Below are 19,335 nucleotides of genomic sequence, written 5' to 3'. Positions count from 1 at the left end.
ACCCCGTTCATCATTTTGGCTGCCCTTGTTTTGCACCAGGGGTCATCAAACTTTTTCAGCTGTGGGTCAGTCCACTGTCCCTCAGACCTTGTGGGGGGCCGGACTATATTTTGAAGAAAAAATATGAACGAATTCCTATGCCCCACAAATAACCCAGAGATGCATTTTAAATAAAAGGACACATTCTACTCATGTAAAAACATGGCAATTCCCGGACCGTACGTGGGAGGAATTTAGAAGGCAATCAGCCTTAGTTTGCCTACCCGTATTTTACACTAATGGCATCTGAACAGAAGGCCTTGGGGTCGTGGCACATAAAACAAAATGCTGAACCACAACGAAAGAAGAGTGGCAGATGAAGATAGTGGACTTTGCAGAACTGGCGAAGCTGATGGGAAAAATCCGAAACCAGCACAACCAAGTATTCCAAAAAGACTGGAGTAAATTTACACAATATTTAAAAGATCGTTGTAAGCAACTAACAACACTAGTAGGGTTATCCGAAGACTAGTAATGAGAATTCCCCCCCCCTTTTCTATATTTATTTATATTATGAGGTATTTTGTAACGAGTTATATTAGAATTGGAAAATATATAAAATGCTGTGATTACTTTTGAAAGCCAAGGGGTTGGGAGGGAAGGAAGTTGACAGGCTCTAAAGAGCCAAGGAAGGAAAGTGAATAATAACGATGTTACTATATACGTTTAAATGGAAAATCAATTTAAAAAGCTATATATATATAAAACAAAAACAACAGAATGCTGAACCAGTGTATAGCAGCTGTAAAAAAAAAAAAAGATCCCAGCAATCATTAGGAAAGGACTTGGAAGCAAAAGTGCCAAGATCCTAATGGCGTTATAAAAATCTATGGTGCAGCCACACTTGGAATATAGATTTATAAACTTCTGTTGTGTCAGCTGTTAGTCAGGTCAAGAGAAAGCCGTATCAGTTTCACCTGTGACTCAGTTTCTCGTTGATGAAGCTTTAATTGATGGGATGTGCCCCCATACACACCTTTAGAAACTGGGGGTTTGTGGGGGAGGAAGGAAAGCAGAAATAGCTTTCTGGGAAATTGGCCTCATTCCCAGAACACTCACTTAAAGCACCTGAATTGTAGATTGTTGGAGGTGCTGGGAAGCGTAGCACGGCAAGGGGGTAAACGATGGTTCTCGTGATTCTACGTGGGCATTAAATGGGCATGTGGGTGGGACCGTCGGCAAGACTCCTGCCATTTCAATGGACATGGCTCCCCCCCCCAAAGAATCTTGGGGACTGTAGAGTTAAAGGTGCCGGGAGCTGTAGCACTCCTGCTCTTTCACCGGAGACCAGAGGATGCCCCTAGCGGGCATGTGCCTCCTGAGTATATTATATAGAAAACCAGTCTGAAAGATGCCCTCCGTATTTCAGGCTCAAACTGCAGCCTGGGCCACCCTCTCTCAAACACCACATTTCAGACCGGGAACGTCTCTCCTACGTTATATTTTTGCAAGCGTCACGTTGTAGTTTGCATGGCCGCCAACAGGGGGCCAGGCTAACTTTGTGGCTTAGGGCCCTCGTATTTATGGGAATGCCTCTCCTGGTCTGCCCCGCAGAGGACCTTAAGGTCCATGAATAACCATAGTTTAGAGGTCCCAGGTCCTAAGGAAGTCAGACTATCCTCCACCAGGGCCTTTTTAGTGATGGCTCCAAACTGGAGGAATGCTCTGTCCCATGAGACCAGGGCCCTTCAGGATTTAACTTCCTTCCGTCGTGCCTGTAAGACAGAGCTATTCCGCCTGGCCTTTAATTTGAATTCAGCCTGATCTTTTATTTCCCTTCTCTTCTCTCCCCCTCCCCTTTTATGAAGATCACCCGCTCTGAGACCCCACAGCTAATTCTCCCCTGGCCTCCTCGCTGGCCCAAGTAGGACCAATTCAGCCAGCTAGCCCTCATGACTATCTAATGCTTATTAGATGGATTTCCATCTAATATTAGATGCCTTATGAGGAACGGCTAAGGGAGCTGGGCATGTTTAGCCTGGAGAAGAGGAGGTTAAGGGGTGATATGATAGCCATGCTCAAATATATAAAAGGATGTCACATAGAGGAGGGAGAAAGGTTGTTTTCTGCTGCTCCAGAGAAGCGGACACGGAGCAATGGATCCAAACGACAAGAAAGAAGATTCCACCTAAACATTAGGAAGAACTTCCTGACAGTAAGAGCTGTTTGACAGTGGAATTTGCTGCCAAGGAGTGTGGTGGAGTCTCCTACTTTGGAGGTCTTTAAGCAGAGGCTTGACAACCATATGTCAGGAGTGCTCTGATGGTGTTTCCTGCTTGGCAGGGGGTTGGACTCGATGGCCCTTGTGGTCTCTTCCAACTCTATGATTCTATGATTCCCCTAAATTGATTTCTGAACTTTGAATTTTAATGTTATTCATGATTTTATACTGTATTTTATGCTGCCTTTACACTTAAGTGTTTTAAATTTGTTGTTAGCTGCCCTGAGCCCAGTTTTTGAACCGGGAAGGGTGGGGTATAAATAAAAAAAAAATATTATTATTATAACTGCAGCCTGACAAGGGAAGAGCAGGAAGGCAAGGATGCAGCGCTTAAAGGCAGGTGGGCAACCGCCACAGATTTGCTTGGGTAAATCCCTTTCTGAGGCACGAACGCCGTCTGCTAAGCATCGCCAGAGCCGTCCCGTGTACGGGAAGGGGTGGTAGCAAACTCTGCTTTGATTGGCAGGACTGGCGCTACACACAGCTGCCACGTGACCCCCGCATTCGTAAGAACGCCGGCGTTTACTGTGGCAGCACCTTTGGAACTCCCCACCTATTGAGACCAAGGCAGGCAGGGGGCCTTTCCTTTTCAGTCCCTGCCACTAGGAGCAATCAGACCAGTCTACCCAAATGCTCAGAAATGCGATGGGGGAAGTTTAATCTCGTTTTAGCACTTTAACTTCCTGTGCTTGTTCTAACGTAAACGTTTCCCCTGGATTTCAACGCTTTCGCCTTTTTGCAAACCGCTTTGAGGGTTTTTTAAGCAAAGAAACAAGTGTTATGATAATTTAATGAAACGAATAATCAATAAATAAAGGGATGGTGTGTTGGTCAACAGAGTCAGCAGGGGCAGGAAATGAACACCCACAAACGATACGCTTCTAAGGTACCCCTGCATTGGCCCGTTTACAGAATTATGGAACCGAATGAGACCTCGTAAGGCCTTCTAGTTCAGCCTGCCTGCGCTAGACGAGGGTGTTAGTTTCACTGGCAAACTGTTCCCACCACCCATATTTTTCTCCTAATATTGAACGGAAATGTGCCTTTCTTAACATTTTATCATATGTGGTGGGAATGTAAGACAGTAAAAAACTTCTGAGAAATGATATATAATGAGATGAAAAAGATGTTGAAATATACATTTCTAAAAAAAACCAGAAGCATTTTTACTGGGCGTTATAGGTGAGGATATTAATAGACAGGATGCAAAATTGTTTTTATATGCAACAACAGCGGCAAGTGTATTGTTAGCTCAGAAATGGAAGCAAGAAGAAATACCAACGAAAGAAAAATGACAGACAAAATTAATGGACTACGCAGAATTGGATAAAGTGACAGGAAGGATTCAAAACCTGCTGGACCAGAGATTTACAGAAGATTGGAAGAAATATACGAACTATTTGAAGAGCAACTGTAATCAACAAATTATGCTAGCAGGACTACAATAAGTTTTGTAAGGCGAAATATATGAAATATTGCAAAGAAGAGAAAGAAAAGAGATATTAGCTATGAGATTTAAAAGTGAAAGCTCTGATCTGGTGGAACGCTCTGTCCCAAGAGACTAGGGCCCTGCGGGACTTGGCATCTTTCCGCAGGGCCTGCAAGACAGAGCTGTTCTGCCAAGCCTTTGGCCAGGACACAGCCTGACCCCCTCCTTTGGCAATCTTCACAGAACTCTAGCCCAATGGTAGCCATCAATTTGATTTGAATTAATTTTATAATTAAATGATTTTAGAATGTTGTATTATTTTATTGTTGTTAGCCGCCCTGAGCCCGGCTTCGACTGGGGAAGGCGGGATATAAAAAAATATTGTTGTTGTTGTTGTTGTTGTTGTTGTTGTTGTTGTTGTTGTTATTAAAATAAGAAACGTAAATTAAGTGAATAGATTGAAAAATTTTCAGATGTGATTGGTGGAAGTAAAAAAATTGTATATGATGTAAAAGTACGTTTAATTATTGTTGAAAATGATATGTTGAAAAACTAATAAAAATTTATATATATATAAAAGGAAATGTGCCTTTCTTTTGTCGCTTCAAGCCATGCCCTCTGGAACGGCCGAAAGCGCCAGCAGAACCCAACCAAGTCCAATGCAGAACAGAACCACGGAAATTAATGGAATAGAGGAATCGCAGCTACCGAATCCCACTCATTCTCTGAGCCCATTGATTTTGCTGGGTCTGAGTAGGGATGGAGGAGGAGTAGACAATCAAAAACAAAGTCGTTTCATTTGAAATACGCACTTCTCCAGACGTTGCAATGCAAATTTCCCCAGTTCAGTAACGTGTTGCCAAAAAATGCACATACAGTGGTGCCTCGCAAGACGAAAAGAATCCGTTCTGTGATTGTCTTCGTCTAGCGGTTTTTTCGTCTTGCAAAGCAACCCCATTGACGGATTAGCGGATTAGCGCTATTAGCCGGCTTTTAGCGGCTTATCTGCTTATCAGATCAGCTGATAAGCGGCTTAGCGGCTTAGAAAAAGGGGGGAAGGGGAAAAAACAGCAGGAACTCTCAAGACATTGTCGTCTTGCGAAGCAAGCCCATAGGAAATTCGTTTTGCGAAGCACCTCCAAAACGGAAAACTCTTTCGTCTAGCGAGTTTTCCGTCTTGCGAGGCATTCGTCTTGCGGGGCACCACTGTACCAGGGTATTTATTTGTTATATTCGGACCCGCCTCTTCCTCCCCAAAAGGAGCCCAGGACAGAACAGACACGAAACATTTAAAAACAAGAGTGCAAAGCGTTCTCACGTTTAGTGCAAAAGGTAAATATCTGAGTGAAAACAGCGGGAACTGCATTGTTAAAAATGGGTGCCTTAGGCAAAAATGCATACAGACACAGGTATATTGGGAGGGATTTGCACTTGAGCGCTGAAGGACTTAAAAAGACAAGCTGATGTGGAAATATGGAGAACTGAGTTTGATACTGGAAAAACTGAAACTGGACGTATCTGCCCATCCCTAAGTCCGAAACGGACTTAGTTGAACGCATCAAATCTTTGACCTCTTCTCATTTTACTGCCTGGAGCTGGAAGAGTTCATCCAGGAAGATGGAAAAGGGATTGTAAGGGTCTAGGGACGCCGGTGGCGCTGTGGGTTAAACCACAGAGCCTAGGGCTTGCCAATCGGAAGGTTGGCAGTTCGAATCCCCGCGATGGGGTGAGCTCCCGTTGCTCGGTCCCTGCTCCTGCCCACCTAGCAGTTCGAAAGCACGTCAAAGTGCAAGTAGATAAATAGGTACCACTCTGGCGGGAAGGTAAACGGCATTTCCGTGCGCTGCTCTGGTTCGCCAGAAGCGGCTTAGTCCTGCTGGCCACATGACCCGGAAGCTGTACGCCGGCTCCCTCGGCCAGTAAAGCGAGATGAGCGCCGCAACCCCAGAGTCGGCCACGACTTGACTTAACGGTCAGGGGTCCTTTACCTTTACCTATGGTTTTCTCTGTGGAATACCTTTAACCAACAAGGAAAAAAACAACATCCTCTTTCCTGACAAATCAACCCAGGACAAATGTTAGCTGGGTGAATGGATTAAGGAACTGCAAGTGCTTGGAAATGTGTGGCGAGCTCACAAGACAGGTGAACAAGGGGGTCTCTATTGGTTCAAGGTTGACACCCCTACACAAAGCGCTAGCTGGTGTTCTGAATTCTTTTTCCGTGTGGCTTTTACTGTTTACAACAAGCACACGAGGAAAAAACCCCTGAAAGGTCAGTCCAATGGTCTGTCTCAGCCCAGCGTCCTGTTCGTACAGTGGCCAAACGCCCCCGGGGACCCAGAAATTCTAGATAGACTGTGTCTGGAGCTGGAGGCTCCATAAGAAGAGGCCTGTCAAGGATCAATGGTCTCGTAAGATAAAATCCATGTTAAATTGCTATTTTAGGGGTTGTTTTTAAAAGTCTGGAACGGATTAATCCGTTTTGCATTCCCTTCTATGGGAAAGCGCACCTTGGTTTTGGAATGCTTTGGTTTCGGAATGGACTTCTGGACCGGATTAAGTTTGAGAAGCAAGGTACCCCTGTACTTTATAAAACAAGCAGATTGAGAGAGGGGTTCCAAAGCCTTTACGTTCAATAGCCACTTTCCGAGCAGAGAGGCTCGCGGCTTAAAGCGCCGCCGAACATCCCTCCCATTTCACAGATGGGGAAACTGAGGCGGGAAAGGCAGGGCTGTCCAGCTACTGAACCAAAATCCTGCCCTGGCGTTCTCTCTCTGCTAAATTCCGCACCTCCAAAACCAGCATCACTCTTGGGCAGGTGAGAATGAACCGCTGGATGCTTGTGTGTGGGGAGGGCCTAGCCATCTCCCTGGACTTCGCTCTGCTCTTCTGCTCCCATCACCTCTCCAAGTCTTCACAACCTCCTTAATTGCTGTGAAACTTTCAGCTAGTCCCGAGCCAGGATCCTGGGTGTACTGCTGAGTATCTCCCTCTCTGCTAACTCCGGCTCTTGGATTGGCCTGGAGCTTCTCTCCCCCAACTCTCCTTGTGTTCCTTTTCCACCACGAAGGTGCGTTCTCCGGAGAATCTGTGGCCCCTCCAGGAAGTTGCTGGGCTCCCCACCTCCCATGGGGAAAGGATACAGCTCAGGGGGGAGAGTGCTGGCTTCACCTGCACCAGATCCCGGGTTTAATCCCTGGGATCCGCCAGCAGGGTTGGGAAAGGCTCCCACAGCTCCGGCAACCCTGTCTTGGTAACGCTGAGCGAGGTGCGACAGCAGTAAAATGCAGCTCGCTACGTCCCCCTACCTAGTGCACCAGATGGGTGCATTTGGGGCCCCAATCCTGAGATTTTCCACCCTCTGTCGGTCAGTTTTTTAAAATGCTTTTGCAGCGGTACCTTGGTTCTCAAACTTAATCCGTTCCGGAGGTCCGTTCCAAAACCAAAGCGTTCCAAAACCAAGGTGCGCTTTCCCAAAGAAAGGAATGCAAAATGGATTAATCCATTCCAGACTTTTAAAAACAACGCCTAAAATAGCAGTTTAACATGGATTTCACTATCTAACAAGACCATTGATCCATAAAATGAAATCAATAAACAATGTACTGCAGGCACACAATCTATCAATCAATCAGCAGCTAAACTGGGTTCCACACAGTCGCAAAAGCAAAACAAAAAGAGTCGCAAAAACAAAAACACAAAATAAATAGCAAAAACAGGCAGACCTCAGCGTAACATTCCAAACACGAGTGCGGCACTCAAATCAGAAGCTGAACACTCAAAACCGAGCACGTTCTGCTTCTGAAAAAAGGTTCACAAACCGGAACCCTTACTTCCGGGTTTGCAGTGTTTGGGTTCCAAGTTGGTTGAGTACCAGGCGTTTGAGAGCTAAGGTACCACTGTATTCAGCGTCCTTATTCAACGTAAGCCCTGCTCAGGGCAGTTTGCGGGCGCGACTAATTTAGTACCACAGGTCTACCTTGAGTGGAATTCAAACGCAGCTCCCAGAGGAGCCCTGGGTGGCAAATGCACCTGCTTATTGATTTTTAAATTAAAAATAACATTTAAACCACTGTTAGAAACGCGGAGAAAACAATTAAGCATGACAAATCATTTAAAAAGTAAGCAAAACGAAAACCCGCAAATGTAAACCAAATCAGATGTCTGGATATAAGCCTGTTACAGCAGTGATGTTTTCCATGAGGGGTCTAAAAGGGAACAGTGATGACGCCGACTTAATGTCAAGTGGCAGGGAGTTCCGGAGGAGATGTGCCGCCTCACTATTGGGGGGGGGAGAGATCAGGGGTGGGGCACCCCTGACCAGTGGCCCTTCTGGGTGGGGCTGGTGGGTCAAATCCATCCCTTCATGTCCACCGCAGGTTCTTCGGAAGGAACTCAAGCACCCCTGTCGCCAGGCTGTGAAAGATTTCCCCTTTCTGAAACCCAGGAGCGTCACTGCTGCCAGTCAGTGCAAGCAGTGCTAAGCAACATAAGCCAATGGTCTAACTGGGTACAGGGAAGCTACTGAAATTCCTCATCTCCCTAGAGCCGAGGCCCCAAAGCTCAAACGAAGAGGGTTTTTCTGTTTTGCTTTATGCAGCAAAAGTCTCTCCACCTACCCAGGGGAGAAAATGTAAGTTTCTCGCGAGGGAAAGGCAGCCGGTTTCTTGAAAGCGCCCTCCCCGCCCTGAAGGATGCAGCAAACCCACCTGACGCCGGCTTGACCGAAGGGGGCCATGCCAGCCCGTTTGGGGGGGGTGATTTTGGAGCTGGGAGGTGGGGCAGAGATTACCAGCAGCTTAGGAATCACGTCTGAGGGAGATCAGCTGCTCCCCCAGCAAAGAGCCCTTGCCCGGCGCATTAACATATTAGCTGAAATCCTAAGCGGTTAAAAATAAAAGCAATTGCTTGCAAGAAGGGAGCGGGAACAGAGTTTACCCGGGTCCAACTCCCGGGACGCCAATCAGCCGGGAAAATTGCGAGGTCTCCGGAGGGTCCTTAGATACCTTTAGTCATTTCCTTTCCAACTACATTCCACTTAGAATAAATTCACTGAAATGTTAGGTATGTTGACCAATTCAGTGAGTCTCCTGGGAATAGCACTAGGGGAGAGGCAGCGGTGGTGTAGTGGTTAGAGTGGCGGATTAGGACCTGGGAGAGACCAGGGTTCGGATCCACACTCTGACAGATGAAGCTGGCTTGGGCGACAGTGGTTGGCTCTCAGGTTGTCGTACCTCACAGGGCTCTTGTGGGGATTAAACGAGGAGAGCCTAATAATAATAATAATAATAATAATAATAATAATAATTTATACCCTGCCCATCTGGCTGGGCTTCCCCAGGCACTCTGGGCGGCTTCCAACAAAATATTAAAATACAGTAATGCATCAGACATTAAAAGCTTCCCTAAACATTATATGGCCCAGCGGCTAGACTGATGGAGCCCTCGTGGTTGAAAAGGTCCCCTGCTCTGTACATGCTCAGAGGCACTGTGACCACAGACGAAGTACGCGCTGCACATTCAAAGCACATCAAAAGCATGGTTTCCCATACATACATCCAAAGGAAGAATACTCGGTGCTGGGAACTGTAGCTATGGGTGGGGGAATATACTACAGTTCCCAGCGTTCTGTTTCGGGTGGGAGGGGAATGGGCTTTCGATGGCGGCTCCAACCCAGCTCAGGACCAGAGCCCAAAGAATTTGTCTTGAAGCCCACGGGGAGCATCTAATAAGGATGGAAAGAGTGCCTCTGAGCAGATGCAGAGTTCACCTGGCTTTTCTTCCAAGCAGACCAAATCATGGGTAGGCAAATTAACGCCCAGGGGCCGGATCCGGCCCAATCTCCTTCTAAATCCGGCCTGTGGACAGTCCGGGAATCAGCGTGTTTTTACATGAGTAGAATGTGTGGTTTTATTTAAAATGCATCTCTGGGTTATTTGTGGGGCATAGGAATTCATTCATTTTTCTTTTCTTTTCAAAATATAGTCTGGCCCCCCACAAGGTCTGGGGGACAGTGGACCGGCCCCCTGCTGAAAAAGTTTGCTGGCCCCTGGACCAAATTCAGGATTTTGGCAAAGAGGGGAGTATTAGGGTTAGAGCAGGCATCCCCAAACTCGGCCCTCCAGATGTTTTGGGACTACAACTCCCATCATCCCTAGCTAACAGGACCAGTGGTCAGGGATGATGGGAGTTGTAGTCCCAAAACATCTGGAGGGCTGGGTTTGGGGGTGCCTGGGTTAGAAGATGAGCTCAAGGGACATTGTGATAACACTCTCTACACGCAAACACATGTTCACAATCCTGAACAAGTCAACGAGAGAAACAGATGCACTGTAGTTAAATGAACAGCATTGCAGCCGCATGAAGCTCTGCCATGCCAGCTACTTGAAGCCATGGGGTGCCTCTTCCACTGTCCCACAGTGCACACACTTCCAAGGAATCTAGTCCTCAGCTTTTGAGATTTGCAGACTACACGTGTCCTTTCCAGAATTGGCCCAAAAACCTCTGCTCTAACTGTTAGGCATCACTAGCCTAGCTAGGAATAAAAATCCCAGCAACATGACATGCAAGCACTCTCCCCCAATGTTCCTAATCATCATGGTTGTGGAGCCAGGATGGAAAATATGGTAGGATTCTGCTTTCAAACCCCAAACTGACCACCCAGGCAAACAACTCAAGACGATGCTCACCTGCTAGTTCTGCAAGGAAATAAAAAATTGGGGAAGACGCAAGATCCAGATGTAAATATTTGGCAGCCGTCAGCTGGGAGAAGAAATCAGACTACAGAGGTGCAGGGCTACAATTGAGTAACAACCCGGCTACTTTGTGGAAAATATTTGGGCTAACAGGCTACCATAGTATGGAGTCAAAGTTGCGGATCTATTAGAAATCAGTGGAAAGGGGAAATAACTGATTAACACGGGTCATTCATTTGAAATGGGTCTACTCTGTGCTGGCTGCCCACCGCATCTTCAAAGTGCACAGCTCCCCAGAATTTATGGGAAGCGTAGTTTGCAGAGGGTGCTGGGAATTGTAGTTTGACGAGCCAGTAAAACTATAGTTCCCTGGATTCTTGTGTTGGGGGAGAAGGTTGCAGGCTTTAAATGGACAGGGTAGAAAACAGCCTGCTATTCAGGAAGCTCTGATATGAGGAACACAATCTCTGGAAGAAGTGTAGTTTGCAGAGGGTGCTGGGAATTGTAGTTTGGCGAGCCGGTAAAACTATAGTTCCCAGGATTCTTGTGTTGGGGGGGGAAGGTTGCAGGCTTTAAATGCACGGGATAGTAAACAGCCTGCTATTCAGGAAACTCTGATATGAGGAACACAACCTCTGGAAGAAAAACCAAATAAATAAAGGAGCTAGAATAAGGAGGCTTGCAGGGACGGACTACATACTTGTGGCTTTTTTAAGTCTCAAGGGCTTCACTCTGTGAAACAAATGTTTAAACATTTTTAAATAGAAAAATAGAATCAAAGAATTGTAGGGCTGGAAGGGACTCCAGGAGGCCATGTAGTCCAACCCGCCGTTTGGTTGCCTGAATATGTTTTTATTCCCACGAACTGCCTCAATTTTTTTTTTTACGGCACACAAGTGTTTTCATTAAATAAATGAAGTAACAAACCTGCACCCCAATTTGCATATGCTGATTCACACACAGGGAGATGCAAATTTCAGCCTCTGCCCTAAGCGGAGAGGGTTGTTCGTGGAGTGCCCGGGAACATTGAAAAGCAAAGTAATATATATTTAAATAATTTTTTTTAAAAGCAGAAAAAGCCCCTCTCCTCTAACAACGCCCCCCCCCCCAAACTCCCGGAGACAAAACATGTCAAATTTGCAGAGTGAAAACGGAAGCCAGATGTTGAGCTGAAAACTTTGAAAGTATTCTTGCGGGGAGAGGTTGAAAAAGATTTCGGTGAGATGAGAGCAGCACCGGTTCTTGGAGGTCACGGCTGAGGAGCAGTTGGGGGGGGGGAGAGGAAGAGGAAGAAGAAGAAGAAGAAGAAGAGGAGGAGGAGGAGGCGGCCGGGTGCACCCTCTGTACCAGGGAATCCAAAGGGTTCTGGGCCACCTCAGTCCCAAGAGAGATGGAGAAAGGGAGTCTCCTTTGGGGTGGCAGGAGATGGCTTTAACAGGAGAGTGAAGGTGTTCATTAGGGAGGCAAAAGACGCTGCGGAACGAAACCCAGCTTCGCTCTGAAACTGGCCAAGCCGCGTTCACAACTCATCTCTCTCTCTCTGCCTCGGAGAGAGAGAGAGAGAGATACGATCTCTTTTCCTCTCTCTGCCGGAGAGAGCAAAGGACTCGAGATTGCCGCTGTGCCGTAACCACCATGCAAATGACTTAATTGGGGCGCTCGCTCTCTCTCTCTCAGATGGGAGGAGGGTTTTGTCAACAACCCCAAAGGGGACAAAAAAATAAAAATAAAAAGAGAGGGTAGAAAAAAATCGCAGTGAAGGGGTGGCGGTGGACAATCTGGGCCTTAGAATAATTAATCCTACCAGGATATCAGCCTAGGCCTCCCTTTGCCTGTGTACGCACCATAGATTATAAACCCCCCCCCAATAAAAGGCACCTGGGAACTATAGCTTACTCCTCACAGAGCTTCAGTTCCCAGCACCCCCAAAAACTACAGTTCCCAGGATTCTTGGGGTGAAGGAAAATGTGCTTCAAATGTATGGCATGCCCCCAGGAAGGTGCCTCAACAGGTGATCAGGCTAGAGAGACATAATCCCAAAAGGTTTGGGGGTTGGTGTCAAAATGCGCAGGGGAAATGTCACAGCCTCACCTTTGACCCCAGAATGCTGTGTACCGTGTGAAACTGTTAGTCCGCCCAGCTCAGCCTTGTCTACACTGACAGTTTTCCTGGTTTTCAGGCAGGGCACATTCCTGACCTCAGCTGGAGATGCCAGGATTTGAACCTGCAACCTTCCACCTGAAAAAGCAAACGTCTGGAGAATGAACTATATGCCTTTATCCTTCTTAATAGCAAAGGGTGTTTGCAAGCACATTTCGGATAATTTTCCTTTGGGGGCTTATATGGGGAGAATGTGCCTTTGTGAAGATTCTCTCTCTTGAGAAAGAAACAGGAGATGGTGTCAAAAGAACGAAGGAATGTGGAATCGGTCCCTCAAATTCAGGACTGTCAACCCCGACTGTCCAGAGCCAGTACTCAAGGTCCAGGACTAAGCTTCTAGTCCACCTAAGTTATGCACAAAGGCCTGGTTTAAATGAGAATAAACGAGATGCCTTCATACAGTCAATGCATCCTTTTCATGGATATCAACAAAGTTTTATTTTTTGGGGGAGGGGGGAGCATAATCACAGCTAAGGGTCGCTGCAGAGCTGGTTCTATGGCAGCCAGGACAGAGGAAGAACTGGGTGGCTGTCAAAGGTAGCAGAGCGAGCTGACGTTCTGGGGACCAGGAATTTCATTCTGCACATGCCACCCAACTTTGAAACAACTGGGAAGCCCCTTCCCCAACCCCAAGAACAGCAATTCCCCAACACACTTAACCTGCTTTAACCCCAGTTCTGTTCCCGCACACTGGTAAAGAGGAGCTTGCACCTGCCCCACAGAGCTGCCTCAATTTTCCTCTCTGCGAAATGGGCCCCACTCCCAAGAGACTTTTCTGTGCAGTAAACTGAGCATGCCAAAACTGAAATCCCACAAAAATAGAGGAGGAGGAGAAGGGAGGAAGCAATAAAAGACATTGAGGCATAAACGTGGCTTCTCCTTATTTTGGAGAGGTGGTTCCAATGGCCAATAGGTCATTTTGCAAGGGAAGATGTGGGACAGAATATTATTTTTTTGTAAACAATGCAATCACTCGCGTCTCACGGGGCGGGGGCTATCAGGGGCTACTGGCCATGACACCTATGATCAGCCTCCCCTATTGGAGCCACATTTGACTCTCAATCCCAGTTTTGAGGAAGCCCAAGCGGGGAATCTGGTGGTTGTCCTCTGAGGCTCGGATGGAACCTCCAGGTCCAGCGGCAGTCTATCCACACTCCTGGGTCCTGAGGGGCATTTTTGCCCACTGTTCGTAACAGGATGCCAGATCACACAGCCCTATCCAATGTCTTTATTGCCTGATACAGAGGGAAAAGGGCAGTGCTATTTTCTTTAAAAGTAGAGGTGCCGGAATTCACCACAAACAATTCCCTCCTTCTTTTGGAGTGGCAATGCCACACACCTGAGAGGGGCTGGAACTGAGTTCCAGTGAGTTCCCCCGGGAAACAAAAAGCGCTGGAAGAGAGAATATAACATTCCCTCCCACCCAAAAAAACACCCCCACACATTGGACACAGCCTGATCCCAACAGATTGAGAAAATAATCCGTGGCACTTCTGAGATTCTCTAGGAGGTGAAGGCAAAGAATAACCACCGCCGGTTTGGTTGGGGGGGAATATAACTGCAAATCACTCTCACTGAAAAAGCAACAGAACAAATCTGATTTTTGCAAAGCATAGTGGAAAACCATGGAAATTTTAAGGGGAGTGGTTTTTTTTAGGGGGGGAACAGCAGCAGAAGAGGACATGCACTGGTGCTCCACGATCTCGAAGTGATTGCAAAAGGGTTAGAAACCCCTCTGGCTAGCCCCCCCCCCCAAATTTTTGGGAAAGCTGAGTCCCCACAGTGATACTCTCTAAATAGGGTTGCTTAAAAGAGGGTGGGAAAAGAGCCCTACTTTGCGGACCCCCCCTCATTTCTGCCAGATATTGCCGTCCTCACCGGAGTCACGGAAGCCCCTCGCTGAGACGCAACCACCCCTTTCTCCACCCACCCAAATAGCCCCCTCCCAACTTAATTCTCTTTTGATACCCCCCTCCCTGGAATAACTATGCCTTTCCCCAAATAACCCTCCTGCCTCTGGATCGCGGAGGGTGGGTGTGTCCAACGCCAACCCCCCCCCTCCCTGAGCCACCCACTTTTCCGAACTGGATACCCACTTGACAAACTTACCTCTTCTCGGAATCCACCTCGCGTTCACCCCGCCTCCCCCCTCTCCGTCTTTGACGACCCCCTTTTCACTTTTTGTCCCTCCCATCGGGGAAGGAAACAGCTTTCCTTCTCTCCATCCCAACACCGGGAAAAGCCCCGCGCCCCCTCCCTTTGGGGGTCTTCTGCTCCCCACCGCCTGGATCCCAGCGGGGCAGAGCGCGTCTCCAGGACGCACCAGGGCGCACAGGGGCGCACTCGCGGGCAGCGTTGCGCGCTTACCTCTGGCGACGGCGGCGGCGGCTTCTCTACCCCGCTTGGCTCCCGCGGGGCTGCCGAGGCTGGCGTTGAAGTCCATGGAGCCGGCGCGGAGTTTGCGCCGCCCTGCGCCTCTCCAGCTGGCTCCGGCCGCGGAAAGAGCGCGCAGCCGCCGGCGCTCCGGGAGGACCCTGCTGGGCTGACTTGGCTAGAGGCAGACGCGGCTCCGGCCGAGCAGGGGAGAGCAGTGGCGCTCCGAACCGGCGGCGGCGCGCTTGCACCGGCCGCGCGCGGCCGCCAGGGGCGCACCGACGCGGCCCGGCTCCTCCCCGCGCGGCCTGCCTGCGCAACAGGCGGCAATTAAACCGGTTCAGCTTCCCCGCGCGGACCGCGGCACTCTCCCGGCTGGAAAATCACGCGTCGGGCCCTGCGCTTTCTGCCTCTCTGCCTAACCAAACTCTCGCCAACAAACACCTCCCGCCTGGGCAGCAGGCAGAAGTTCGTCTGGTCAAGCTTACCCGCCCTGATTAATGCTCCCCCTCCCCCACTCGCCAGCGCCGCGTTGGAAAAGATTCGTCACCCGTATATATTTTTTTCTTCTCCCCTGCCTGTGCTTAACTAAACTCTCGTCCCCCGTGCAACAGGCAGCAATTAGACTGGTCAAGCGTCCGCCCTCTCTGATTAATGCTCCTCCCTCCTCGTTGGAAAAGATTTGTCACCCGTAGACTTTTCGCCTATGCTTAACCAGACACTCGCTCCCTTCACCTCGTGCAACAGGCAGCAATTAAACCGGTCGAGCGTTCCCTCTCTGATTAATGCTCCCCCCTTGGGAAAAAAAAATCTATTAATTTTCTGCTTGCGTCACTCAAACCGCCGCTTGAAGTTGTTTTTTTTTAATATTTAACAACTGGAAAACTGGCTGTCGTTAAACTGGTGAAGCTTTCCTAACCACCTTGGGTCGGGGAAACGCACGCACAGCACCGGTTGCATTCCTGTCTGCTTCGTGGCGCTTGTTTTGTGCCAGGTGTTCCATAGTTATTGTTGTTATTCTTAGGGAGAGGGTTACGTTAGCGGCCCCTCTCTTACAAGGCGTCTGAAGCTTTTAATAACTGCGGCAACAGGTTTTAATTAAACAGGTGAATCAGAAGGTGTCACCCTAGCTGGAAAGCAGACCTCACCAGTTGGATTTTTGTCTGTCCTGCAAACGCTTGCTCTGCCTCAGCTCTTAAGCTTAGATGCTGAAGAACTGCACAATTATGGGCTGTCATTAAACAGGTGAAGCTTCTTCCTATCCTTCTCCCAAACTTGAAGAAACATCACCTGTTGCTCTACCGCCTTTATCTTGGCAAGGAAGGTTCCCCCCCCACTCCCTCTCTCATAAGACGTCTGTGCCTTTAAGCACTGAACAGTAATCCAACACCAAAAAAAAAATCTAAGGGGGGCATTACCTGTTGGATTTCTGTCTGCCACATTCCCTATTCTGACCCTTTGCCATTAAACCAGCGAAGCTTTTCCCTAAACAACATCACCAGTTGCGTTTCTGCTGGCCACGCAACCAGCTCGCCCCACCCTCGGCCCCTCCCTGCCTCTTATATAACACAGCCACCCCGCCCCGATGAGGCCTCTATCCCTACCAACAGCGCAGCAAGGCCATAATTAAACAGGTGAAGCTTTCCCTGCAACTAGCATCACTCCTACTTGGAAGAAAAGACGTTACCAGCTGTATTTCTGCCTCTCGGGCGGCGCTACCCCACCTGTTGGACGGCAAAGAGCTTTATCTGCTCGCCCCGCTCCGCATGCAAACATTAAATAGTAGGCCTGCCAGCTGTCCCAGCGAGGCCTGCTCTTTGGCGTTTAACACCCGCGTAATAGCTTGCACAACAGACAGAAACTCAACAGGTGGTGTGTCCCCCTAAAAAAACGGAATCAGTGTTTTTAACGTGCATTTGCCAAACTACACGCTGCAAATTAACTGGGATGAGGTCTGCAAAACAAATAAATAAAATGATTTCCTATTCGTAAAAGTTTTTATACTGACATTAAGTCCGGTATATACAATCTCCCCCTCTATTGGATTGTGCAGGTTGCTATTATATCTCGTTTATAAACAGAGCGGCTGTATTTTCATAGGCATTTGTTAAAACAATCTCTTTTAGGAATTGCAGCGTATTACATTTTTGGGGCAAAGTTTCGGATAGGAATCATTTTCCGAAAAAAAAATGAAGGAAAGCCACATAGCCCCAGCCCGTATTTTCCCCAAAGTGACCACACTCTCGTCTCTTGCTCACTGAAAGGTCCCACGGCAGGCAGAAATCCAACTGGTGCTGTTCTTCGACATCCCTACCCTGAAAACGTACTTTCCACTAGAAACCTGCAACCTTTTATTTCTTTTTTTCCTGGTGAGGCTGTGGTGGTTTTAGCTACTGCCGGACAGGCAGAAATACAACTGGGCGGTTGTCTGGGTATGAAACGCCGCCTGCCCTTGCAGTATTTTCTGATGTGTCCTGAAGATGTCCGCTTCCTTAAACGCCTTCTTTGACAGGCAGAAGTACAACAAAAGCAGTTTTCTAGGCATACAGATCTCACATCCTCACAAAGAATTGCCCAGCGGTTGCCATTCTCCTCCTCTTGTTTATGCGTAAAAGTTGCAAAGCTGGCAGAAATGCAACTGGTAAAGCGTCCTGCGCACGCAGTTCCCGCTCCTGTCCCCCAGCCCCACTATTTCTCCCCATCTGGTCTTTGGCTGCCTCTCCCACCCCCAATTCCCCATCTCTTTCTCTCAGGCAGAAATGCAACCGGAGCGCCTCTCCTCCCAACAGTACTTGGGTTATCCCCTCTTCTCCTCAAACCACTCGGTACTTTAACAGGGGCAGGCAGGAATCCAACCGGTATAGCTCCACCACCCCACCCTCCATACCAAATCGTTTGCAGGGGGCGCCACGTTTCCTTGCGGCATCTTCCTATAATTGCTGCATTAACAGGCGGGGGGGGGGGCAGAGGTTGAATCTGTCAGGGATTCTTCCAGTTGTGATGCCTGCATTCCGGTGGGTTGGAGTAGATGACCTTTGGGGTACCCCGTTCCCATTCTGTTATCCGACCAACGTCCCGTTCTGGCCGCCCGCTCTTCTTCCTCTGACAGCTGCCTCAACAGGCAGCGATACAACCGGTAGAGCTCCCCTGTGAGGCACGGGAACCATAACCCTATGAAATAACCCCCCTCTTTTTTTTGCATTTGTGTTTCTCGGCACATCTCATTCCTTGACAGGCAGAAGCACAACCGGTACAGCTCCCCTGTGAGGCACGGGGACCCTAACCCTACGAAATAACCCCACCCTCTCTTTTTTTGCATTGTGTTCCCTTTTCTCGGCACATCTCATTCCTTGACAGGCAGAAACACCACCGGTGCAGCTCCCCAAGAGCGCGCAACCCCCACTGGCCAATCATTTCCCAGGGGATGCCACTTGCAATCCCCCTTCGCGGCCGCACTGCCTCCCCCTCTTTAACATCTGCCTTGACAGGCCGAAATCCAACCGGGGCAGCACGCCCAAACCCACGGCTTTCGGCCCTTTTCCATTAAAAAAGAGACCCAGAGAGCGAGCCCGGCTGGTACCCAGCGGCTCCGACCAGCAGCACTCGATTAGCCGGGGCTGGGCTTCGCTCTGCCACATTACACAACGAGCTCTTGCTCCGTGTCATTCCAGCCCGGGCGCTGGATCGGGGGCAGCAGCGCCTCGCCAAACTCCGGGCGGTAAACACAGCCGCGCAGGCAGCCACGCCGAGGCCGCGTGACTCGCCCTGTCCATCACCCCCGCCGCCCCGCCCACCCCTTCCCCACCCGTCACGTGGAGCCGGGCATGGGCGTCCGGAGACTTGCTTCCTTTTTTATTTTATTTTATTTTATTTTATTTTATTTTATTTTATTTTTCTTTTAAAACTCCTCCTCCTCCTCCTCTCTCTCTCTTATAAGGCTCTTAGTTCCTGGAACGTTTTGCATTTCATATGCAATTGAAAAAACCCCACTCGTTCCATCTTTTAAAAAACCCTCAAGTTCATATTGTTGCTTTGCATTTAAAGAATCCCCTCTTCCTCTTTTTCAAGGCATCTAAAATGTCCCGAATTTATATTGGATTTTTGCATTGAGAAGAATCTCCTCCTCCTGTTGCCCGTTGTTTAAAATCCCCCCAACTTTATATTCCCATTTTAAAAGACTTTTCTCCTGTCTCTGCTGCAAGAATGGCTCCCTTCTTTTGCAGGAAGACCAATGCTTTTCATCTGTTTTGTTTTCTCTCTTTGTTTTGCATTTAGAAAACTCGCCTTTTTCCTGGTGGGGAACAAAGATCCACAGGAAAAAACACACCAAGACGGTTGAGAGCTCTGTATTAGAGTGGCAGTGGGAGCTGCACCAGTGGTATTTCCGCCTGCCTTGGCTTGCTCCCAGGTTAGGACTG

The 19,335-nt window shown here is 48.5% G+C and overlaps 1 protein-coding gene across 1 annotated transcript in view; it reads right to left on the bottom strand.

The window, feature by feature from the left end:
* RORC (RAR related orphan receptor C) overlaps window positions 1-15,103 on the bottom strand; it is a 90,017-nt gene extending 74,914 nt beyond the window's left edge. Inside the window, exon 1 of the mRNA XM_082202250.1 lies at window positions 14,912-15,103. Within this exon, the coding sequence (XP_082058376.1) occupies window positions 14,912-14,987 (76 nt within the window). The 5' untranslated portion in view covers window positions 14,988-15,103. The remainder of the gene's footprint in view (window positions 1-14,911) is intronic.
* Between the last annotated feature and the right edge of the window lie 4,232 nt (window positions 15,104-19,335).

The sequence above is a fragment of the Podarcis vaucheri genome, assembly GCF_965113315.1.
Source record: "Podarcis vaucheri genome assembly, chromosome: 16".
Lineage (NCBI taxonomy): Eukaryota > Metazoa > Chordata > Lepidosauria > Squamata > Lacertidae > Podarcis > Podarcis vaucheri.
Note: the sequence above shows the minus strand (reverse complement) of the source record. Positions and strands in the feature narration are given on the sequence as shown.